Source organism: Lucilia sericata, unplaced genomic scaffold (genome assembly GCF_015586225.1).
Source record: "Lucilia sericata isolate MDLA Ls3-8-SP2 unplaced genomic scaffold, ASM1558622v1 Contig000214F_arrow, whole genome shotgun sequence".
Lineage (NCBI taxonomy): Eukaryota > Metazoa > Arthropoda > Insecta > Diptera > Calliphoridae > Lucilia > Lucilia sericata.
Genome location: NW_023994242.1, coordinates 76,141 through 103,404, shown reverse-complemented (window position 1 = coordinate 103,404; position 27,264 = coordinate 76,141). Strand labels below are relative to the sequence as shown.

At 30.9% G+C, this 27,264-nt stretch overlaps 1 protein-coding gene and 2 non-coding genes across 4 annotated transcripts in view; 1 reads left to right on the top strand and 2 right to left on the bottom strand.

Moving 5' to 3' along the window:
- Positions 1-27,264, bottom strand: part of LOC119602212 (adenylate kinase isoenzyme 5) — a 42,287-nt gene that overhangs the window by 1,076 nt on the left and 13,947 nt on the right. The window contains exons 2-7 of one of the 2 annotated variants that reach the window (XM_037953600.1): positions 19,552-19,848; positions 19,341-19,483; positions 929-1,111; positions 750-858; positions 329-632; positions 48-264 (exon numbers count right to left, since the gene is read on the bottom strand). In XM_037953600.1, the coding sequence (XP_037809528.1) occupies positions 48-264; positions 329-632; positions 750-858; positions 929-1,111; positions 19,341-19,483; positions 19,552-19,848 (1,253 nt within the window). Of the gene's footprint in view, positions 1-47; positions 265-328; positions 859-928; positions 1,112-19,340; positions 19,484-19,551; positions 19,849-27,264 lie in introns of both variants that reach the window. The other variant, XM_037953599.1, reaches the window with a different exon arrangement.
- On the bottom strand, positions 5,265-5,461 carry LOC119602214. Its single transcript, XR_005231321.1, has one exon. It is a non-coding gene; the product is annotated as a U2 spliceosomal RNA (small nuclear RNA).
- Positions 10,489-10,609, top strand: LOC119602215. Its single transcript, XR_005231322.1, has one exon. It is a non-coding gene; the product is annotated as a U5 spliceosomal RNA (small nuclear RNA).

The following is a 27,264-nucleotide window of genomic DNA, read 5'->3' as shown; positions in this document are numbered from 1 at the left end:
AAAGTTATTATTCAAAATTTTTGCCAATTCCTTGTCTTTTCACCCACCTTATCTTCAAAATATTTAACCTGTTGCATATTCCGGGGAAAGCCATCTATTATGATGCCACTTTTATTGGCATATTGTTTTAAATTCGTTTCCAATATAATATTAAGGGCTTTTTCCGGAGCCATTTCGCCAGCAGCTAAAGCTTCTTTCACGGCATAGCTTTCGGTATTGGCACGTGGTGCTGAATCGGTAATCGAGCGTAACAAGCGACCCACACTAAATCATACAAATTAAACCATAACTTTATTAATATACTTCATTTCTCATGTCCATAACTTACCTAAAATGAGCCCATCCCGGATTTAAGCCCACTGCCTTCATACACAATGTGGCCTTATTGCTACCCGGTCCTCCTATAACCCATATAACCGGTGGTAAGCCTTGCACATCTGTACTCATGGAGGTGGCAGCATTTGTCAGCATCGGCTGTTGGGTTATAACATCGGGGGCCCCCGTTACCGCCACCGCCTGGGCTGCATTCGAGGCTATATGCGAAATCACTGCATTGGTTATATTTCTAGATGGATCCTCCGACATCTGTGGCACTGTAGCGGGCTGTTGTTGTTGCTGATTCTGTGATAAAACTGTTGAAATTGGAGCAGGGTTATGATTAGAGATCCCTGGAATATTCTGTGCTTGACTAGGTGCCGTATCTACGCTAACTATACTGCCGGGTATATCATTAATCCCTCTGCCCATACCTGTTACTCCATTTAGAATGGCCTCCTGATTTTCCAATGTACTCAGTATGTCAAGCACAGCCGTACGGAAATCTTTGTACACTTCAGAGGGCGCTCGCTCGCCATTCACCTGAAAATCGAATGATAATTTTTCATTTTCAAATATCCGTTATATTAAGTGATAGGTTGTTGTTACTCACCGCTATTAACATATCACTTTGATCAAAATAATCAGCTACTGGCATGACATTTTTAAAGAAATTATCTAATTCCATTTTGGCTAAGGAGAGTACAACATGTCCTAATTTGGCACCATAATCGATTTGTTTCTGTAACACCGACTGACGCCACGATATCAGGATAACCCCATTCACAACTTGAATCTGGAAAAATTTGGAATGTTAATCAGTTAATAAAAATAAGTCATTTTAAACAATATTTTAAAATTTACTAGCCCTTAATATACTCTTCACCGATATCATTGAATGGTATAATTATGGACCGATCTGGTGAAAATTTCGCAAAATTAATTAAACTATTAATTGACCTTCATAAAAGATCTTTATTTGGGAGCTATAACCAATTGCGGGTCGATCGGAGAAAAAGATATCATATGGACATACAAAACACTTTAAGACAAATTTTGTTTCGATATTATTACTTAAACTCATAGTTATTTACGATTAATCGGACAAAGTTGGTGGGCAGTGTTACCATATGTCAAGTTTTCCCTTTTTTTGCAAGTTTTTTGAGATTCAAAAAAGTTTTCAAGTTTTATTCCATAAAAAAAGTTTTTTGAAAATTTATACAGTTTTTCAGTTTTTATTTTATTTAATCAATAAATAAGTTTAAAATAAAAGAACAATGTTTACCATTAACAAAATAATATTTTATACCATTAATATTCGAGATATTCCTAAAAACTGAAAAAATTTACCGGTGTTGATGACCTTAATCCCTTAGAATAGACGTTAAGGACACAATGCACTTCGACCATATTGTAGAGATTTTGTGCAGCCCATTGGTTCACCATACTAGGCCAAATTCGCGCATGAAGATAAATGGATTAATCGGTGAGTGTTTGAAGATATCATCTGGGTCTGCGTAAGACAAAATCTTCGTGTTTCGAGTTCCCAATGACGGGTAGTTACAAAAGTTCAGAGGTTTCCTCTTGTAATACACAGAATCTACATAGATTCATCATGACATTTCAAGTGTAAATTTATGGTGTCTAAGACCACAATATCCAGTAATTCCTTGCTACTGATGTTAAGGAAAAGTTCTGTACAGTGTTGCCACTTTGGTTATTATTAACCAAAATTGGTTATTTTTATTTTGCATGTGTACATGTGAATTATTTTTTCGTTTTGGTTATTTTTTGCAAACAATTGAACTAAATACTGTTTGCTTTTATTCTAAAAATAAAATTAAAAAAAACTTCTTTTATCTCTAGTTTTAAATCAACTATGTAAATATACATATCGTCCTGTTTTGAATTTTGGTAATATGTGGAATTTGTTTTTTTACTATTCAAAATTTTTTTACTACTGCAATTTGTACATCTACTGGTTATACTTATGATGTGCAAAAAGATATTTTTCGATATCTTAATTGGTTAGGATTTAGCAAAAGTACCTATGAGTTTTCCACATATTAAATGAGTTGATTTAAATCATAACAACACCGTAATATTATTATTATTTAATTCCAACTTCTATACCTATTTGAAATTTTGCATAAACAGATACTGTGCTAATTTCCGAAATTCAAAGATAAATGATTTAATAAGAATTAATAAAGTATTTTCTGCAAATTGATGCAAGAATAGTATCACAATATCTTTAAAGTATCAATCAACTGATATTTTTAAGTAACAATGCTAAGGAAAATGAAATTGTATTGTATACAAAAGTTGTAATATTTCTAAACTCGTACGACGAACAATAATCGCGATATATGCAAAGATTTGATACTCATGACCTTTGACTTCTACTATCTCACCATGACTTTTAGTTCTTTATTTACATTTTCTAGATGATGTTGTATACTAGTTTTTATTTTACCGTCTTAAATTCTAAATTTTGGTCAATTTGTCGGATAATTTGGATAGATTACGTTTACAAATATTGCTGAAGTTATGAATTTAATGTTAACATCCGCTACATGGTATTATAATTTAAACCCAAATTTCGAACGAACTCTCCAAATCTGTACATAAAATGGGAAGAATTTTATAATTTAAAATTGTTTTCCAAAAAGTCAGTGTGGAGTATTTTTGAATTGCGCTAAAACGCGTTAAAAACTCAGTTACTTTTTAAAATAAATATTAATTACATTTGATAACGAATCCGCGAAGAGACATATATTTATTGTTGAAAACACGATAAGAAACAAAATTGAAAACTGAAATATTTTGCCAAAATATTTTTAATTGACCCAGTTTGATTGGTATTGAAAATGCGAAATATCGGTCAACGATTTCACTTAGCCCTAGGGTTGCCAGCCAGGCTGGACTTGTCTGGATTGTCCAGCTTTTTTGATGCTTGTCCAGTTTCAAGCTAAAATTTAATTTGTCCAGCTAAATAGAATTTTTTTTAGCACACTGTAATAATTTTTATGTTATCTTTGTCAAATCATGTTAGCCAACACTGATTGTACATTTGTTATACAACTAAGTTATGATTTCCCTCTTCTATCATCATGTCTCAACACTTGAACAGCTGATGTCGTAATAAATATTAGGTCTGTTCGCGTACTCGATAATTTGTAACAATTTGCAACAATTGTTACTGGATTCCGTTCGCGTTCGAGCCATAAAAATTACAGTTCGTTGATAGAGAATTTTTTGATTTTACTGGATATTTTTTCCCCAGTAAAAAATATCCAACTTATATTCACAACATATGTTTGTTTTATGAATATGTAAACAAACCAAAGAAATCGAAAATTTGGTAAATTTTAAATTTTTTGAAAGAAATATATAAATTAATAACACACGAATATTAAAAAATTATTTGTAATTAGATTTATTTTAATTTTATTTATCATAAATTAGTTTTTAAAAGAGTTTATTTGTTGTGAAAAATCATAACAAATATTGTCAATCTGGCGTTTTTAAACCAATTTAGTTTGTCTTTCTCTTAGCGATTTTGTGTAAATTTTTATTTTAATAATATGTTTGTATCATAAAGTTTTAAAACAGTAATATATTTTTAATGATACTACATATTTTGTTAACTTTAAATATCCATTTATTTATAATTAAAATCAAAGTTTCAATTATTTGTTTTTTTGAGATTTCAGCAAAAGGGCATTACTAATCTTTGTTTATAAACAAAAACTTCCACATTTTTTTTTAAAAAATTGGCTCTCTATCATAAAGTTACTGGATATTTCTTACAGGAAAGTACGCGAAAAGACATATTATTGCGAGCGATAGTCAATTTCTTTACGTACAGCTTACGTACTTATGATTTTTAAAATTTAAAACTTCAAAAATGGAGCTTCTTCACATCTTTTGCTCTTAAAAACTAAGTTAACGAAGTGATCGGGGAAAACTAAAAATATATTCGTACTATATGGACTATAACAAAACGGAATTGGTATATGAGAACCCCTGCATTTTTTTGGTGTATCACTGTGAAAATATTTACACAAAACCAAAATTAACATTTTCTCGGTATTTTTTTATGTCCAGCTTTTTTTGTTTTGTCCAGCTTTTTAAAACCCGATGTCCAGCTTTTTGCGAATCGGAATCTGGCAACCCTACTTAGCCCCCATATTATGCCCTATTCAGAAAATTACTATATTGCTTAAAAAATCAGCGATAGCGATGAAATTCAATATAAAAAAGTTTTATTGGAAATGTATTTGTCAAAGTTTATGAGGATCGGTACATAATTGACTCTATCCCTCATAAAAAGTCTCCTCAGAAAATGACTTTAAAGCTCAATATAGCAGCAAAATTCAACATAATCAAGTTTTAAAGGAACTGAAATATTATCTCTGTCAGATTTTATGAGAATTGGTCCATAATTGACCGTACAGAAAATTACATTAACGCTCATAACTGTCTTCATAATACCAGTTTAGCGACGAAATTTAACATAGTTACAAGTTCCACTTCAGAAAATGAATTTGTTATTTTAATGTCCAAATGTAAACATGAAACAAATAAAAATTATTTTGTTTACTTTTTTCTTAATTTGGTTATTTTTTATTCGAATTTTGGTTAGAAAAAAAATTTTGTTGTGGCAACATTGGTTCTGTACCAATTATCATTAAGCTATTTAAAATTCCTCAATTTGCTCATTTTTTCACTAATTTTTCTTGGGTATTTTGTAATTTTAGTACAAAAAAAGTTTTTTTTCATAAAAATAAAAAGTTTTCTTCAAAAAATATATGGCAACACTGGTTGGTGGGTAATTAATTTTCCCTAAAAAAAAGCCGGCGGCAATACAAAGATCACATTGAAAACTTGACACACCTTCGATCCAACTATTTCTTTGTATTTTCCTTTTAATTTGAAATTTATTATTAATTTGGGCCGAAATCCCGGCGGTACTGCAATACCGGGCCAACCCGTGACAGGAGTGGAGCAAGCCCCTAAACATCCCGTCTATTTCCAAAAATCAGTTTAACATTTGTTGTCCTCCGATGGAGGATCTATCAGATGTTAAGCTGATAAGAACAGATACTACACTTTGATCTTAGCCATAAGGCCGAGAAGCGATAACTTTTCCATCGTCAAACTCAATTGCTTATGCCAAAGAAAGAATAAACTAAATGAGAATTATACGATGAAATTCAAAATTTTTTATATATTCAACTTCAAACGTTTAAAAATGTGCGATAATAAATTACAAAAACAACCCCTTACTAGCGCTATACTAAAGTATGGTGCTGAAAACATAAGTATGTTTGAATGTGTATGATTTGTTGTTGCTGCAACCGTGGCTATAGCCAATCAACATGTGTTTGGTGAACAAAAATTTGTATTTTTGTTCTGTTTTAGCAAGTCATGACTCATGAGATATACGAATACCCGCTGTTTGTTTGTATGTTTTGCAATTTCTACTATAATGACGAATCAAAGAATTTGGGATGGGATTTTTGAATGGTACTTTTTCGATTTAGACAAATTGTACTTGAATTAGAATAATAGTATATCTTGAAACATTTTGCTTGCTAATTTCTTGATATCTTTGTGAAGCTATGTATACATGGTTGTCAGACCTTACAACGTTGGCAGATCTGGCAATGTAATGGACAATGACAAATTGTTAGCAATAGATAAATTGTCAGTTCAGATGTTTATAAGAAAACCTTACAATTTCATTGCCAGACAAATAAATTTATCCGTCACCAATAATTGTCAGTTGACACTGTTGTCAGATTATTGTATCGCAAAAGTTGCTAGATCTTAGACCTGGTCCACACTATGAAACTTTTGTTGAGAAACTTTTTCTTAATTCTCTTTTGAAGTTTCCCTAATGTCCACACATAGAAACTTTTTTTTCAGATACTACGTATTAATTGCATTGATTTGTTGTTGTATGAATGAGAAGAATAACAAAACAAGTTTCTGAGTACGAGAAACTCCGTACCGAGAGATGAATGATACTCTTTCTCTTTTTCCCTCTCACGCAAAATCAAAAGTTTCCTAGTGTGGACCGGCAGTAAGAAAACCTTACAATTTCATTGCCAGACAATTGACAGATAGTTGTCAGATTATTGTATCGCAAAAGTTGCCAGATCTTATTTTAGCTCCATATGTACCTTTAATTCACCATGTCACCAATAGAAAACTTTTATCTGACAATGGATTCATAAACTTTCCACATCTGACAATAAAAATAGTCGGACAATTATCTGGCAACGCTTTATCTTACAATGTTACAAGACAAAAGGCCTCTAAATACTTTATAAGCAAATGTACTAAATAGTGCCGGTTCACACAGAAAAACTTTTTTTGGGAAACTTTTGATTTTGTGTGTTTGTGTAAGAAAGAAATGCTTGATATTTTGTTTTCTTCTTCTCACACTCAAAATCAAAAGTTTCCCAAAACATGTTTCCCTGTGTGAACCGGCAAATAGTACCACAAAGTGTACAACTTATTAATTTTACTCATCACTGCTGCTGTTTTGTATTTTTTTTATTGCAAATATTCAGTGCTGCCAGATGAATTTTTATAGATTAATAAAGATTTTTAGTTAAATTTTAATGGAATATAAAGCTGTTACGAGTAGGATTTTATAACTCTACTTTTTGTCGAAAAATCGAAGTTAAATATTTTGTCCTAACTAAGTGGACTTGTAAGAAATCCAAAAAAATACAAAATATATAACGATTTTGTTTTATTGCAGACGGACTTAAAACTTTAATAATATTATACTTTTTAAACGTCGCACAGTGGTTTATAAACTTTTATTTTTGGAAATAGTTCGGTATCACTGGAACTATTAGATATATCGAGCTCAGGTATTTTCGAGCTGATTGACAGTTATAGGTGATCGAAGGCGGAATAGGGGCCAGAGGGTAGATCCTAAAATTTGATTACTTCGTTTATTATTTTTTTTAATCGCCAAAAAATCCATTTATTATCTGAATGAACTGAAATTTTTATCTATTTCACTTAAAGAGATATCTAGGTTTAAATTTTTTATTCTTAAATTTGCCCGATCTATTTTCAGTTTTTAAATGTGGCGAACATATGGAGGGTCGTAAAATTTTTAAAAAATATTCTCTAGTTTTAAAACAAAATTTTAAATAAAATAACAAAAATTTCCTCAACAGTTATCATATCCCTATAAAAAGTTAGACGCATCCAAAGTTGAAACATGTAAAAAGGGACATATGTATATTTTAGGTTTATTTATAAAAAATGCGCTTTAATCTTTCTTTTATAAAAATAAATTTTCTTCGGTACAATATACAAACTTTGTATGATCCGAAAAGAAAACTTAATATAGAAGTGTGTAAAATAAAATTCGGCTCATTTAAGTGGACATTGCCCCCTTCAGCCCTATCCAAAATTGGCCAATTAAAAACATTTTTTTTTGATTTGAGCCATATATGTTTCTTAAATATACACAGAGAAAACAGATTCATTGTGACAACCGAATTTGTTTCCAATCGAATTCAGTCGGTTCTCACAACTATGCCATAATTCGATTGTAATTACTGTAAAATTCGTTTACTATTACTGAATATATGGTGTACACAACTATTTTAAATTATTATTCGGTAATCTGGATTGAAATTATCGGTATACGCAACTGAAATATTATTTATTGAAAACCAATTTGTGGATTATGTGTATTTTAAAATACATTTTATTTTGTTTAAAACATTTACAATAAAATATGAATATGTATGTATGTATGTATGTATGTATGTATGTAAATACAAACTTATAAATATAAACCAGCAACATTTCCCTTCTTGTTTTGAGATTTTGGTGGTATGTACTTGGGATTTTGCTCTTCATACTGTCCAACATTTCCAAAGCTACCTTTCCACGCTTTTCCGCTGCTGTAAAATGATTAAAAATTATTGAAAATAACCACAATAGATTTTAAGATATATAATGGACTAAACATTACCTTTTTTTTATCAGCATTAAGTTATCTTCAAATGTAATTAGATTTTTTTTTAATTATAAATTCGTTTTATTTTATTTATTTTTGTTAACGTCAACTATAATTATCAAATAATCGGTTGTGAACACCGAATTTGGATCCTTTAACCGCAATAGTTTTTTAAATAATTTTCCCAATTGATAATTGGTTGCAATGATCAATATTTTTTACTTTCTACTGATTTTCGGTTACAGCGACTAATATTTGACGTTCTAAAGTTTTAATCCTAAATAAAATTCGGCTGCATTTACTGAATTAATAAAAGAATTTAATAACCGATACAATTCAGTTCAAATTATTGATTTGGAAATTGTTAAAACCACAATTCGATTATTATTATGGTTTTTTAATACTGAGTATAGAAAATCGGTTAATTATACAGTTTTTCAATAACAGCGATACAATTTTAATTAATTTAACTAAATATTTATCATGGTAACCGATTTCCAATCGATCTGTTTTCTGTGTGTATATATAAAGTATTTCTACTATCACACGGTAAATAACGTTACAGTGGGCACTTTTAAGGTGGAAGTAAACAATAAGCTTTGTAAGCGGCAACGCGTTATAGGCTTCTGTCAAAAAAAGTTGAAATAGTTTAACATTTAACAAGTTACACACTGTACTGCGAAAAGTTAAGCAACTTTCAACTTTTGACGCGTCGGCAGCTGATCAGGGTTGTATTTTGTTTTGTGTTGAATAAGAATAAATTAAAATTAAATAAATTTCACCAACAATGGAAGAAAAATATTAAAAAATAAACAAAAACTTAAAATTTTTATTTTTAACACCGTAATAGTCTTAAATAACATTAAAATAAAGATCAAAATGACGCGTGATGTGTAACTTGCAGCTTGTAAAGCACGAAAAGTTTGAAAAGCATACAACGCGTTGCTTAAATTTTATATTTGTAATTTAAAAACATCTTTTTATTATGATTTTTTACATTTTCTTCTTTTAGTTTCGAAAGAACTTTATAAAATTATTTAGTTTCAAAAATATGTATTAACATTAAAATATCTTAAAAAATAAACATGACTTTCGGCTAAAAAGCACTAAATCTAACGTGAAAATTAAGAAGAATGGCAACGCTATTGATACAAAGATGGAAGTTTTGTGTTATTTCACTTTACACGTGTTATTCAATATGTAGTATGAAAGTGTAACTATTAATAAAATTATGTTAGAACTTGTTGTACAACAACCTTAAGTACTTGTTTTAGGTTTTTTTCTACCTATGTATATAATATAAAACGCAAACTGTTTTCTTATTAGAATTAAAACATTTATAAATTTTGATGATGATAGTAATAAAATTAATCATTATAAGATTGTATTATCTTGTTTTTGTCTTCATATACTGTCTTATGAATATAAAGATATTGATATAGATGTATTTATTACTATTTGAAGTAATTATAAAAATCTTTTTCTATTAAAATAATTAAACACACATTTGTCCAGTGTACCCTGCATTTGTCTTTATCTGTGCTTAAATCCCACACTAATGTAAACATTCCAACCCTGAACACATATGTTATCTCAAATGGTGGTTGTCTTTTGAATTGCTGTGAATTTTAATATTTTCTTTATTTTATATCAAAGTAAATTAATAAAGTAGCGACACGAGTTGTTGTACAACAAACGTCTACAAAAACCACAGGCAATTTGTTTTTGTTCGAAATACTCACTTGTCAAAATTTGTTTACAAAAATGAACCAATAATTAATGGAAAATATGGCATTATTGTTGTACTTTCCAAAAATATGTTGTTATTTATATTAAAAGTCACAGAGTTTTCTATATTTTTTAAAAATTAGAACATTTTTAAAAATATTATACATTTAAAATACACTTTTTCACATTAAATACAACAAATTACTCAGAAATTTGTACAAAAGCAAGCGTTAAAATGAAAACAAATATGGCAACATAAACATTTTTGACAAGTAAGTCCACAAATAGCAAGTTTAAAAAAAATAGTCAGCTGTTCAAATGAGTCTACTTTATAAATTTACTTTGTTTTATATGTTTAGTTATGTGCGCTATTTCCATGTTTATAATTCTCATTTAGTTTGTTTTATATTTGAAATATAGTGTTTAGTTTGTGTCTGGTTTCTTTACTCTGGCTTCTCTTCAGTTGTCGAATAAATCTTTCGCCTTTTACTAAAGATTTCCGTGGAGAGGAGCACTCTAATGAGTCTAAAAACAATTTTTTCATAGACCTTCCGTAAGGAGGGTCATAAATAATAAATTTCATTTAGTATTTTAAGCATTATCTTGATCAGTGTCGCCAGATGTGGGGATTTGTCCCCAAATTGGGGATTTCAAGTTTTATTTGGGGACAGATTTTCATGGGGAGGGATTTGGGGATTTTCGTAAAATTTGGGGATTTTTTTGTAATTTTTCCGCTATTTTTGGGGATTTTTATTTTTTCTTAAAAATATTAACATTATTATTATTTCTAGTCTAGTTTTTATGGGTTTTCTAGGTTTAAACAATTTTAAAAGTAGCTTGGCAATTATATCACAAAAAAAATAGAATGGGTTCATGAGGAGATCGCAAGAAAATTGAATTTTAGTAAATTAATTCACATTATTTATTTTTTGTTTAAATTATTTTTTTTTCATCAATGAACAAAAGTATAAATTTTTAAATTTGTATAGAAATGATATGGACTGTTTTACTAAAAGTTAACTTTCTAGAGATCCCCTCATGGTCCCATTCTGTTGTTTGTATATGTTGTATATTTTAGTGTAGTAAAAATGGAAGATACAAAAATTATAAAATCGGAAAAGTAGTTTAGAAAATATACGATATTAAATTTTATGCCTTTGAGAAAAAATGTGGATTTTCAACCTCTAAACCGTAACGAATTTGAAATATTTGGAAAACTTTTAATTTTGTATTGATACAAAAAATGTGTATACCAAATTTCATCGAAATCAGAGAATCATGTTCGAAAATTTTTAAAATTACACATTTCGAGACACTATATTCAAAAAGTGCTAATTCAAAAATGTCTAGTTTTCAGGAGAGGAAAAAAACTGTTTAATTTTTATAATGTTGAACAAATTAATAACTTTCTTTCCATAATATGTTTATAATAATCTTACCAATTTATAATTATATACAAATTAATACATTTTGTGTTTTTCAAGGATTTATCTTTAGTTAGCACATTTTATTCAAAGGAAAATTTTAAAATTGAAACATTTATTGGTAAAATAAAAATGACTATATTTCCGAAACTAAATATTGAATTCCAATTTATTAAACAGATTCCTGTTCATATTTTATAATAGCGGAGATAAATATTTAATAAAATTAATCTTTCAAAAAATGTTGTAAAATTACTATGGGAGATAGCACTTATTTTCTTAAAAAAATATTCTACTTTGTGTAGTAGACAAAACAGATACAAAAAGCACAAAAGTTAATATTTTGATCCCAAATTTATACCAGACGTGGAGAATGTATTGAGGAATCATTTGCCATCAAAAACTCACTCTGGCCCAAGATTGAGTTAGCATTTTTTGAATATAGGGTGTCGATATATTGATATTAATATGAACATCAGGGAGATTTTCGGAATAAGTCCATTAATTATGTACCGAGGTTTACACAATTTGAAAGAGTTATTAGTTTCATATCATTTTTGTTAAATCTTATAGTACATTAATTTTTGAACGATTCACTACAGTAAACCGATTTGTTGTAAGAGAGGTAATATGGGGTGTTCGGTCAATTATGGACTGACCCACATGAAATTTGGTAGAGAGATTTTGATTCATATAACAATTGTTTGTGTAGAATATCGTTCTTATACAGGCTTTTTGAAGCCAATCATGAACTTAAGCCTTTATAGCGTGTAACATTTCTGTAACAAACCCAAAAATTGACTCTAAAATAGGTCCTAGGCACTTATTTTCGAATCAAATTAGTGAAGCACATTCATGAGATTCCACTTAACTGTTTTGTATGTATGTATGTATTTTAACATGATATGTGGCAAAACTATTCACTTATGCTAAATTGAATTTTCAGTTTTGATAAAAAGTTAAATTTTGTGTTCAAGCTAAATTGGTAAGATAATTTCGATTTTTAAAAATTTTATAAAAGGGGAAAAAAAGTTTCGTTGTTTTTATAAGATTTTGTAGACAATTTTGTGTAAATTTATTATTAATTAAAAAAAATAAACAATTTAAAATTTCTTGTATCATAAAAATCGATTTTAAAATCAATCAAAAAATCATTAATAAAACGCTAATAACAAAAAATTTTAAATTTCTGAGTAAAACGTATTTTACTATTTACCGAATTCTATCATGTCACAAAAAATCAAAAAGATTTCAGCTCTTGGACTATAAAGGGTTAAAGTTATTTTTTGAAGGGGCCAGGGATAGCAAATTAAATTTTAAAATTTTACAAAATTGCGTGAAAAATAGTACATTTTTGCTTCTAATTGTACCAAATCATAATTATTTTACTAAATTAATATTAAAGTGGGAGTGTGCTTAATCGAAACAAAAACATTTCAAGCTATACATAGGTTAGGTTGAGAGGAGGATGTATAATACATCAAATCCTAAGAAATACTCTTAGGTCACTATAGTACCTGTTGAGCTCTCCTTATCCGAAGTACAGAAACTCTGTTTCTAGATGGAGTTCTTTAAAATGTTCCAATCAGTGTGCGTGAGGGATGTTATATCTGCTCCCAAGATATTCAGCATACAATTTTCCATAGAAAATTAGTCTGATCTGTGTAAAGCTATTTTACATGTATTTGGTCTAAAATGCAATAAAAATTTTTATATTGCATAAAACTTTAATAGATATTGCGGAAATACTAGATTTTTTCACATTTGAATGGACTCATACTACTTTCAAAAACAATAATTTTATAATTTTGCTAATTTATTATTTTTTCATACAAAAAGGAACTCATATCAATTAGCAAAAATTAAAATATATAGTTTTATTGTATTAGAAGAGTCTACTAAATTTTTCGAAAATTTCAACTTTTAGCAGAGATGCTGACAAAATCTCAGATGAGTGATTGGTGTACTACCATTGTACTTTTAAGCATCGAATTGTACCAAAAAGTACAATTGTGCCAACTTTGCCAACCCTGATGGGGGCTAACTGTGGCCCAATGATTACCATTCTTACAGCATAATTTCTTGGTACACAGAAAAAAGTTTCAGCATAAATATTATGAACTGCTTTCATTGACAAAAGTTAATAATATTTAAGAATAAGTTCCTAAATGGTATGAATTTTTTCATTTTTATTTTTTCAAACATAATCTAGAAGCCTTGACTTAAAATATTTCAAATTTAATTTTTATTTTTCTATTTGTTAAAAAATGTTTGAAATTTTCTTTGGAAAATTTTTTATTTCTTTATGATTTTTAGATTGAAATCGATGGGATGTGCACGTAATTTGCGGGATTTGATGAAGAATGGATGTTTAACTATGTTTGCTGATGTTTTCTTATTTCAGATTTTGTTTTTCAACATTTCTATTTAATTATCATACAAAATTTGCTAATATAGGATCACTATTTACAAGATATGGAAACAGATTTGTAGATAATGGACTTTTTTTTGCAATTTTTTAAGAATATCATAGAAAATAAGTAAAAGCCAAAAAAATTCTGTCATGTTGAAATTCATACATTTTATGAACTCTTAATATTCTAAATGAAAATGGTTTGGGAAAAAAAGTCATGTTCGATTCATACTATTTATTACAAAATTCATTCCAGCTATGTATTATTTTTTTCTGTGTACAAAACCTAACTTGTGTAAAATTTTACCACGATTGCTTCATAATTAATATATGTGTGAGGGCTATGTAAAAATCGAAGTCCGATACTGCCCATTTTTAAAAGCAAACAGTGCACATTGGGGTCTCCTTTAAGTAAACTTGGCAAAAAGTCAATATTTAAAAATTATTTTTTTGCAAAAAATATAGCGTATCTTAAAAGCCAAGACTTTGTTCTATATAACGCTATAATTAGTTTTTCGATTTTCCTTTTGTAGGCCTTTAGGTTGTGCATCAAAGTTTAGGTTTTTTATATATAATTTTTCATATTGTTTTTTTTTTTTTTAATTAATACCTTTACCTTTTTTATATAAAAAACTACCATTCCATAAATTTTCTTAAAATTTTAATTTTCAGTCCAAATATAATGTTGTTTTGTATGAAAAATTATATTTTAAATAACCATTACACAATAGGATTCAATTATTCATTACTTATTAAAATGCCACTTTTCATATATATATTTATGTTTTTTTGCCATTTTTAAAGGAGAAAAAGTACTATTTGGCCGCTGATGGCAACTCGGCAACCATATACATATGTAAGATACTATAATGTGTTCTTAATATCACCACATCTATATTTTTTGCCTCTATGGCATTTTTTATTTATTTTTCTAACACTCCATAAAACAAAAATATTAAAACATTTGTATTTTATTTAAAAAAATCGAATTATTAAACACAAAATTAATTGATTTAAATAATTCTCCAATAGTTAACGAGTAACTAAAATTGATTTCACTAAACATTTCAAAGACTTTTTCATACGTTTTTACCATATATATAGCTTTTTTGAAAGAAAAATTAAATAAAAATTCACAGAGATTTTGTACTTGACTGTGCAAGTACTTACCACAATCGCTTACAAGTAATTAGAAAAATAAGTCAATTTAAATTGTATGAACAAATTTATACAGCTCCGATAGCTTCACGAAGAAGATGACAAATGAATTAAAAAGTAGTTATATATCACATTATTAATAAGACGTTATTAGACTACTTCTATGTAAACAGGACTATATATATTAGTCATTGAAAACTATGTTAATAGGTAAGTGGTTACAATTGAAAGTCATTACCAAGTATTTGCTGGAATTATTAGTAATTTTTAGCGCTAATGATCCAAAAAATATGAAAATACATAGTGTATTTTTTGCGAAAATTTGCACTAAGTTCAAAGTTCTTTTTTAATATTTCAAATCTAGAAGCTCTCCCCTTTCTAACGCTACCAATCACTTGTATCAAAACTTTGTAGTTTAGTTAATGCCAAGATTTGTTCGGGGAGACCCCACTGTGCAGTGCCTATCAATGGAGAATACTTGTGACGAACATGTCAGTTTTTCATGAAAGAAATTGGGGAAAACTATGGGGATTTCAATTTAAAAATGGGGATTATTTGGGGACTTCAAGCTTAAGATTGGGGACATAAGTCAAAATTTTTCTGGCAACACTGATCCTGATGTCCAAGTATTACTAAAGCGGTGGAATTTCGATTTTTACCACTGTTGCCAACTTTTTCCCAAAAATATCGCTAAAGTCGACTGAAAAATAGCTAAATTCAATACATTTTGAAAAATTTAGCGATAAATCGTCAAAATAATATTTATTTTATGATTCTGAAAAGAAATAGCTAAAAAAACTAGCTAAATTTTTCAGATTTTTTATATTATTCTAAAAAGTCAGCGATTTATCGCTAAAATCTATATACATACGCAGGAATGGGATAGTGATACAAATACATCTTATAACAAACACATAAGAGAATCTTTTTTATGTTAAATATTTTCACTTCGGGTTAGGAAAAATGTCAAGTTGAGGTTAATTTCGATATGCGACCCTATACAGATTGCTTTGGAAATGTTGTAAAGATAAATTGAATTTCGAAATGCTGGCCTTTATGGATCGATCCTTTATTTTCGGCATAAGAGTATTATTTATTTTTCCATTACAATACAATTACAAATTATATTCTAACCTAATTTACCGAGCAGGGTGACGATAACCATACGACCGTTGTAGTGTAGCAGACCAGGATCTCTGCTGGGAATCGAACCCACAACCCCCAGACTGACAGGCTAGCACACTACCAACTAGCCTACCGGGGCACCCAAGATTATTATTATACACTCCTTTTGTGGGAAGTTTATCTGCAATATCGATATGCGGCCCTATACGCCTTAGAAATGTTGTAAATTTTTAGGACTTTATGGATCGATCCTTTCGTCACTTATATCCAATGTTCACTAATTTTTAGAATTATGGTAAATTTTATTATAATATCACTCAGTTACTAAAAGACTAGAATAATTAAATATTCGTTTTTCGTAGCAACATTTAAGCGATATTATCAAAATATAAATGAATAAAAAATGCTTTGAAATCTAAAGAAAAATCGCTAGATTTCCCGCTAATAGCTAAATCATATTTTTCCCCGCAAAATGGGATTAAAAATCGCTAGATTTGACGAGAAAATAGCTAAATTGGCAACAGTGATTTTTACGTTAGAAAAAGAAAAGAAAAACACGTGTTTTGTTATTAGTTTTTCTTAATTTTTATACCCGCCATCAAAAAAGATGGGGGGTAATATTGATTTTGTCATTCATTTTGTAACACATCGAAATTTTGGTCAAAAACCCAAGATCCTTCTGTCTGTTGAAAACACGATAAAGTCCGAACGGAGAAAGCTAGAGGGTTAGAAGGTTTGTTTGGTATTGAAAATGGGTAATATCGGTCCACGTTTTCTCTATACAAGTGGCCCCTCGAAACACAGCCTTTAACAGTCATAACTGCTTTGAAAATAAGTGTATAGCAATGAAATTCGTACGATCTAAAAGCTTTCTACTAAATTTTATGAACAACGGTCCATAATTGACCTTACCCTCCATATAAGGTCCCCTTCAGAAAATTACTTTATAACCGGCTAAAATTTACGAATATATCGATGAAATTCGACATAAAGGAGTTTCATATGAGCCAAAATCTCTCCACCAAAATTTATGAGGATCGGTCCATAATTGACCCTACTCCCCCCATATAAGGTCCCCTTGAGAAAGCTACTTTAACGCTCATTACTGTATAAAAAATACGAGCATAGCGATGAAATTTGACAAAAGGATTTTTTGAGGATCGGTCCATAATTGACCCTACACCCATATAGGTCCGCCTTAAAATGATTTTTACGCGCATTACTGGCTTAAAAATAGTGATGAATTTCGACACAAATAAATTTAAACGAGCCCAAAATTTGTCTACTAAATTTTATTAGAATCGGTTCCTAATTGACTCTCCATATAAGGGCCCCTTCAGAAAATTACTGTAACGCTAATTACTGGCATAAAAGTGATAGTACAGTGATGAAAATCGAAACAAATAAGCGCTATATGAACCAAAATCTATGTATGTATGCACAAAATTTTACGACAATCGATCTATAATTGACCCAACCGTCCATTTACATATGTATATATGTTCATTAGCGTGTCCCGAGGAACAGCCTTTTTAAGAATTTCTTAATCGATACGTATTAATGAACATGCCTTTTTGTTCTATATCTGTCTTGGGTCATTGAAATAATTGATAAAACATTGCAAACGTTCACTAACTAAGAGATCTAATCGGCATATGATGGTCCAGAGCTATAAACCTGAATTAGTTAAAATTAGAGAACGGAAAAGGGGTTTCGATAGGTGATATGCATATATCGAAGACCTTGTCGTAATATAGCACGCCAAGCATTAAAGCTGAATCTACAAAGTATAAGAGGAACTTGCGCTTCCGGTAAGACCTGGAGGAGAAACATTGAATTGCTGCATTCATAGATAAAAACTTTCGTTAAATTGAGTTTCTTGTGAAAATCAGATCCCCTTTATTTTGAAAAGTCGGGAAACTGGACTTTCAGGTGAACGGTTTGGAAGTAATATATATATATAAATATTTTATTAACAATAAGTAGATTACCTGGAAGAGATTTTATATGGAGCTGATGGAGGCTCAAGTGGACAGTAAGATTTAGGAGTTTTATTTAAGTTTTCAAGACCCTCCTGAATGACCCTAACGTATTAACAACAGACAGAGGTTTCAGAGATATAGTTTTAAGGATCTATGTCCAACATATCCCTTTTTTAATGGTGGGTGTATAAATGAAGAAACTCGAGCATTATTCATGAATTAAATATTTAAGACAAATACATTAAAATCCAGAAAAAAGGGGTGTAAGTATATACTTTCTAGTTTAATTATGACCTTGACAAAGTCTTGTTATTGGTCTTTGACATGCTGCTTAAAAATTCTTTAAATTAATAAATATTTTAAATGTAAAATATCCTTTTTGTAAGAAAAACTTCTTGGTAGTTTTCCCACAATTTATGAAAATGTCAAAGAAACGCCCACACACAAATAACAAACAAACAATTGAAACATGCTAAGTGGCGGAAATTTAAACTAGTGTCACGGGGGGAGAGGGGAACCTCCACACACAGACAACCTGTGCAGCACTCACCGAATATGTAGAAAAAGTATTTAGTAGAATTGATTATGAACAGAATTGATTGTTTATTCACCAAAAAGAAAAAGGCCGTCCGTCCTTCTCAGGGCCAGTTCAGTTCAGTTCAGTTGGTCATTATTAATGATGAATGCTTCATTAATAATTAAACATTTTAATTAATTCACCAGTTTGAATGTTCTTCAACAATAAAACAAACATTAAGAGAAACTTTCGTTTCGAAAAAAAAGCGACAACTACAACAAAATAAAGACACAACAAAACCAAAGTCCTTAGGCAGTAGTTTGGTGGTGGGGGGCTTAGCTAAGGTGGTAAAACACCACTAGAGATTTTGGAAACAACTGTGCCACTGAAACTTGATTACAATTTATTGTGTAAATAATTGAATAGAACTATAGAGACCAAACGACCACAGTTCGTATTTGTACAAAGCCGATGGGAGAAGGTTTCTTTTCATATTTCCATTGTTTTTGTGTGTATTTTTTATGTCAATTGTGTTTTTCTTTGGCCACTAAAACAAATATTTTTGTTACGAATATCAAAAGGACACGATAAAACTTATAAACTTCGGGGAAACACCCTTCTTTAGGTTTTTCTTTTCGCTGAAATGTTAATTTTCTTTTTTTTGTTAAAACTTTACCTTTTCGGAATATTCGACAACATCTCGCATTGAACGTGGATATCCTGAGATTAGGTATGCTTTGGCAGCTGGAGCCATTTTCATTTCTAACATTAAAACTTCGGTTACAGTTTTTGAAGATAATTGGGAAAAATCTTGCATATCTAAGGATTAAATTTAATTTATAATAGTTATTAGTTGAGTTAAGAAAAAAATCAAATTCTATTTGTACCGTTCCCCATGGCATATTGTTGTAAGAGATCCATCATATTGATGTGTGTTACCCCACGGCGTTCCTGCATGAATGTATCGCAGTGGGTTACTTTGCCACTACCTGGGCCGCCTAAAACAAATATCACTGGGACTTTGGGTGGATCGAATTTTATTTTTCCAGCATTTTGCATATCGATAACGTTTGTATTCGCCGAGCCGGCACCTATGCGTCCACCGCCGCCGCTGGCACTGTTTTGATTCTGTGTACGATTCCATTCGTTGCCTTGTTCGCCGGTGTCTTGAGCTGCACTGGCATCTGGAAAATAGTAAACGAATAATTTTAAGTTAATTAATTAATAAATTAAATAAATTGTTTCTTAAATTAAATATTATTTGCTAATTAATAAGGTAAGCAAAGACCAAGGTATACGTTTCCAAAAGAATTAAACTGCACTGTATTCTAATACGTTCTCATTCCGAGATATCGTGTCTTAGAGTTAGAAAAACCCCATCCAGCCATATTTGAGTTGTTATAACAACGCAAGACCAATTCGACCTCTTTTATACATTATTTCTTCTTAGAGAAAACTGGAAAAATTCGACTCTCTCTCTCTATAATAGACTGAAAGAAGCTTTTCGGTCTTTGAATTTTACACTTCAGAAGTCTTAAAAGGTCTATTTAAAACCTCTAGTTGTCAGAAGGCAATCCTTGATAAATTCTGCAATAGAGAATATTTGTTGATAATGCCGATCCTATGGTGCTTTTAAGAGACAGACGATTTCATTGTCTTAGCATCTAATAATGACTCAGAATATAACAAGGGTTGCTCAGTTGCATCCCACAAACAGTCAAATAGAGTCGAAAGGATTTCGTTTTGACTCAAAAGCTACATTCTTCAGATGTAGTATTAGATCCAGTCTATAGCAGTGAGAAATCTCTGGAGGTCTTTATATTTTGACCCATATAGCTCATCAAGGTTGGAAAGGAGTAGTTGACAAAGATTATTTTTCTCTTGGCGGCTAGAACAGGGCATTCGCAGAGAATATGGAAGCGTTTCTTCTTTTTCACTGTCCATGCTACTGCGTGCCTTCCTAACGACGATCGATTCTAATTGAAAGAAGGCCATACTAATATGCCCCTCCCCCTCTACATGTGTCCAGATTAATCCATCTATTTTTAACTATTTTAGAAAAGAACCAGAGGATTCTATTTCTGATAGAACCCAACGGAGTTGCTACTGTCACGAACACTGCAATCTTCAGTTGTAATATTAAATCCAATCTAAATCAGTGAGAAATCTCTGGAGGTCTTTAAGTTTTGACCCAGATAACTCACCAAGGTTGGATAGGAAGTAGTCCTACTCTTGATAGAATCCAACGGAGTTGAAATGAAATAACGCTGGAGACAGAGCAGATCTCAGATCTGACTAGCTCATCTTTTTGCTCATTGCCATAGTCTCTATGCGCAGGGACCCATATTAGAGTAATGTCGGATAGATGATCTAGTCTAGACAAATCCTTCTTGCATTGTCTGACAGATATTACTATATATATTATACTGTTCTATAAGCTGACATTATTGGAGTTGTTGATTTAGAATACTACCAAGTCCAAACGTTCTTGGTTTCCAACATTTAGATGAGTTAAACATTGCAGTACTGCAGGCAGATGAAGGACTAGTTCTTAGAGCACCTGCTACTTCAATACATGTTGATCTCGGAACTTTGTATAGTTGTTTAACATCAAATTTCTTTTTAGTTAAAGTTCACCATATACGAGATCCACGTGATAGAATAGGACGTACTATAGCTGTTTACAATTATTTAACTATGCTGAGACTAAGACCCCACTTTAATCCAAAACTCTTACGACAGGTGTATTAGAAAACCGTTGCTTTTCTGACTCTGTGTTGAATGTTCAATTTCCATTGAAGTCTAGGATAACAACAAGTCGAAACAAAGTCGAAAAAAGTCAAAACCCTGAGAACCAATTATACTTTTCTAAAGGTTTAACAAAAAAGTTTTTTCAATTCATTGTTATACCAAGCTTAAGGTGCAGATATCTCGAAGAAGAAAGAAGATCTGTCAGATGTTAAACCTTCATTTTAAAGCTAACTGAAGGGAGTTTCAGATGGCATACAACATTTTACAAATCAAGTTTATCTTGGCGCTGTTAAAACATCTCAAAAAGGGCCAAAAATGGCGTTTTTTCAAACTTCAGGACATTTATCGGCCTGTGTAATTCCTAAATCTTTGGCATTGTTTGATAAGGAAATCTTTAGGAAGGGAAGCTTGGAATTTTCATCTTTGTTGTGTAGAGCACCAGTTCTTTCTTGCTTGGATTTTCTCCAAAGCTACGGTCTGTGGCCAAGTTATTGATTAGGACCAGATCATTAGGCACGATATGATTAATTACGTCTGGAAACAATCCTGTTACCAGTATCACAGCATCGTCCGTGTAATCAACAACTTTTAAATCTCTTTTGTCCAGTTCAATAAGGATCGTGTTAACATCAATGTGCCTAATTAGTGGAGAGATAACGCCGCCTCGTTCTGTAACAATTCTTGATTTCAACATTGTTACTAGCCAGTTGCTAATATATCCTTCGATATCCAAGTTAGTGGGACCTTGTTGAATTGCAGAAGTAGTTAGTGACGTCATTAAAGGCATCTTCTATGTCTAATAGTATAAAGACCTAACGTTTAACTTTGAGTGACCTTTCTATAACTGGACCAACCTGATGTCTTTGTAGATCATCCTTTATGTTAGGTGTGCTGACTGGTTGACAGCCGCCGGCTCACTGCTGTAGACGTTGCCTAATATGTGTGTCGATGTAACATAATGCTTTATATCTCGAAAACAATTAGGCCTATATTGAATATATTTGATAGATTTGTGTTTAAATTAGTAAAATAATTAGTTTTCCAATAGAAAATTATCCAAAATTCTAGAGTTTAAAGCTATTTTTGGAAAAGATACTGAGTTTGACAACTCGTTTTCATTTTAAGAAAAATATAAGTTTTTGAATCAGCGGCGCCGCAGTTTGAACAAATTTGGACGGCAACCAGCCGCCGGCAATTTGAGCCGAGTCGGCTTGTATCTTCCATTTTCATTGATGGTGGGTATAAAAATTGAGAAGAATAAAAAGCTATTTGAAGTTTTCTACAAGATTCATTAAGGACTTGGAAAATAGTGAAATTTTGCCAAAAAATTAGCCTTAATAAAGTCCCTTTAGGAAAAGGTTTAGACTTGAAACCCCAAAAAAAGCACCTAAAAGTTATCAAGTAGGATATTTAACTCTATCGATTAATTGGATCAATGTCTCTGTATGAATTGCGTGTGCGACCTCTAACACATTGCAATGCAGGGAAAATCATTAAAATCGAACAAAGACATGCGTTTGAATGGGTTATTTGCGAAATTATTCCACCCCGTTTCTTTTTTTTATAATAAAATCATAAGTAAATATGTAATATAATATTCAGAGATAATTACAATAACTACAATGTTAGAAAGCAATGATATTTTCACTAAACTCTTTATTATTGTAAGACAATGTTTTCATTTAATGGCAGAAATGTTCTTAGAAATGGGGGAAAAAAACAAGACAAACAAATTGAACAGGACAATTTAATATTTATTAAATCATCATCGAGTACTTGTAAAATAAATATTGTTAAAACTAATTCTAAATAATAAAAATTACTAATACAAATAAATATGTATGTTTTAAGTGGCAGAAATTAACTAATAAGTACTTTTAATTGTCTGTCTTCAGCAACTCTTTGAGCCAAATGTCATTAGATTATTATTAAGAAATTTATGATTTTAAATCCCCCCAATTTATTACCTTTAATTGCAAAGGCAAAAACTAAACCTTGTAAAGAAATCCCCTCCCCTATTGTATTCAATTTCCGGCCCTCTAATTAGGAGTTGTAAAAATTAATAAAAATTAAACTACAAAATTTTTATTTAAAGAGACTTTTAAAGTTTATAATTGTAAAACCAGCCCTTTTTTATGTGTTTGTACATTTAAGGATAATAAAAAATAAACGAATAACCGTTAAACCGGAAATAAAAAGGTGGGGGCATTAATCATCAGTTAAATTGCGGAAAAACGTTTACAGTTCGTGTTGACGTGTTGTTAAACATTTTAATTGTAATTTACAAGTATTTTGCTTCCTGCAGACATTAATAAAACAAATACAACTAAAATATAAGGCAAAATAAATTAGAGCAAAAAAAGAAAAGGAACAAAAAAATACAAACTTAAACCTGCGGAAAATCAACAGTCATTTCGTATTTAATTTTACAAGGTATATGTTTAGTTAAATATGTATATGTATGTGTGTGCATAAAAGTAAGTGTTTCCGGTGTAAACGTAATGTTATTTTTTATTTTTGTTTTTTAACTAAAAATGGCATGAAATGACTATAAAGTTTTTAGTAACTTTGTATCAAGTATCTAGTAGAACTTTTAGTGTGAATACAAGTAAAAATTAGCTTTTATATAAAGTTTTTTTTTTGACTTATTAAGTTTAAGAAATTGATAACCAATATGCATAAAAATTAACAGGCAAACAAGTAATACGATTCAAACTCATTTCTTCTAAGACCCTATAAGGCACTTTAGCTCAAGCTCAGATACCAAGAGACCAAACTCATCCTAAAAGGTCCACGGTATAGTGGAATGAGTATCGTAGTAAAATTGCTGGATATAAGAAAATTGAGACATCTAGAAACCGGAATCTATGATCGATAACATGAACAGGAGACTGAAGGATATGGATGAAACCATTCAACTCCAGATGTATTCTCATTTCCTGGTAAGAGGAGCTATCACAGAGATATTCATTAAAACTGGCATGGTTAAGGAGAAAATCAAGAGCTCTGCACTCTATAAAGCTTCAGAATTGAACGTTATATTCCTGGTACTTTTACAGATGTAAGCGGAACTGGTTTCAGTTCATCTCTCAAAGATGTTCAAAATGGCAGGATGCAAGGGGTAATATTTATACCCAAACCCGGAAAGCCTAGTTAATATATAAGGCCTCAAATAGAATCAGCATGCTTATGCAAAGGGACAATCAGTGGAAACCGCGTTGAATGAAATTGTCCCCTATATATGTAAAACATTTCGATAGCAAACTGTTTACACTGGAGTTATACACTGGCATCGAAGTTGCCTTCAATAACGTGAACACTGATACTCTTATCCAATCCGAAGATCAGTTTCATGTCAGATCAGTTTCATGTTGACCGGGTGCTCCGTAACTGGATCAACCATATGCTAAAGAACTGACGGAACTACCAGGAAAAGGGTATGTCAACTATGCCGACGATGTCTTAATACTTCTGAGGGGAAACGACCAAAATTACTTGTGTAGAAGGGCTATAAAGGCTCTTAATATGGCCTTAAGCAGGACTCAACCGATAGGCCTCAATGTTAACCCGGAGAAGACTGAAATCTGCCTTAGCACAAGAAAGACTAAAATTGTTATGAATACGGTCTTAAGCTGGACTCGACCGAAAGGCCTCAATGTTAACCCGGAGAAGACTGAAATCTATCTTAGCACAAGAAAGACAAAAATTGTTATTTATGTATGTGTATTGAACCCTGTTTTCTAGGCAAAACTATATACCCGTGACCGACAGACTTAAATAGTTAGGTATAATTCTTGACCAGAAATTAAAATGTAGAAACCACCTAGAGGATAGTCGCTATGTAGGAGAAACATATGGGTATGAAATGGAGACTTAGTCCTACTATAATACATTGGCTTTATTCATATGTAATAAGTTCTATTTTATCTTATGCATCAATAATTTGCTGGACTAATTTGGACAAAAAGTTCAGCGTACATGCTGCTTGGGTATGAGTGGTGCCTTGAGTACTATGTCAACCAAGGCTCTGGAATCTTTGCTAGATATTTCAGTCATTGAAACATATAAGATATGAGCCGTTACTTGCAGCTGAACGCCTCCTAATTTTAGGTGAATTGATCAAAAGCACGTCGTCATTGTATACTAGACACTTTGGAAGACTATATACAAACATCGGACGTTCCCGATCCCACACCAGACACAGAATATGTCGTGAATATTGAAAAACTAATCACAGATAGAATGTCATGGTCAAGCGGAACATTAGAGCAAATACCAGTAGGAATCCGTTTATACACGGATGGTACTTTATTGAAGACCCAGAAATATACGACCATTTAACGAATATACTACCGTTTACATAATCACAACACTAAATTCAAGGTAGAAGTTCGTGATATAACGAAATGCGTAACTTGGATTTGAATAAATATGTACCTATGTTACAGCAATATCAGGTTAAAAAAATACCAGGTTAATAATACCATATTGGATTGTAATAAAGCTTCTCTCAGAAGTAAGGCTTACATCATATGCGTACAAGGCCACTCGGCAGTAGTCTGCAAAGAAAGAGCGAATGTTCTAGCTTTAAAGAATATGGGCGAGAGGATCCCATAAGACCTCTTGGAATAATGGTTAGAATCACAAAGTTCATATGGAGTCACCCTAACGAGAGCAGGACGATTCTGAGTAGACTCACAGGATTACTGGCACAACTAAATATACAAATTTAGACGCACGGATTCAGACGAATGTAGTGTATGTAGGGAGGACAGTGAACTTTCTTTGCCATTGTCAGGCTTTCGTAGAATATCTTGGAAATGATATTATTTCGGATATAACAACGAACACTGATTGGAAAATTCTTGGCTATTACGTCCAGGAAACTGAGTTTCTGAAGATCGGACGTTAATATCATCGGTGAACACTATATAAAGTTTTTTTTTATAGAGATGAACTAGAAATCTCTATGTCCATAATCAGTTTGAACTAAACCTGAACCTATGCGAAGGAAACTGTAGTCGCGACTGATATAACTTTTGGGTCTCTGAAATGCAGTGATTGGTTAAAATCCTTTCAAAGATACAAAGGTTTCTGAAAAATAATAAAACAGATCTATGATAGATAATAAGGAAGAGAAAATTAGTCAATTTGGTTAAAACTTTGTAAATATTTTAGTTTTAAAAAAAATTTTAGTAATTTCACTTTTAAAATCACTTACATAGAAAAGTAACATTTTGAAAGAGTGGTTGAAATAAAGTTATTTTTGAAAAAAGTGCCAATATTTTGTCGAAACGTTAAAAAAAATATGCAAAAACTTTTAAAAAGTGCCATCACATGTAATATTTGCAAGAAGATTGCAGTGAAAACTAGAAAGAAAATTTAAACTTACTAAGATTAAATAAAGTTAAATTGCAGATTTTAACGGGACATTGCATATTGAGCAGTTGGACCGGGAGTAATAAAGTTTTTTATAAATAATTTCAATGCTGCAATGATAAAAATATAGGGGTTTCATTTAAAACTTTGCAAATTTTATGATTAAAGACATCGAAGATGTATAGAAATTTTAAGTTTATACGATATTTAATATAGTTGGTAATTAAAAATATTATAGTTCATGAACTTTTAACTTATGTTTGAAAGTCTTGAAAAAGTTTAAACGAGTTATTCCCATTTAAATATCTTCGGACGAGGAAGAATAATTTGAAAATTTTTAAATTATAAAATAAATAAAGTTGTAATATCACCACAGTACCGAACGTAAGAGTACTATATGGGGAGTCGATATCATTCGCCGATCGTAGGCTTCAGAAGCGAGTGCCTTAGCGGAAAACAAATAATATAAA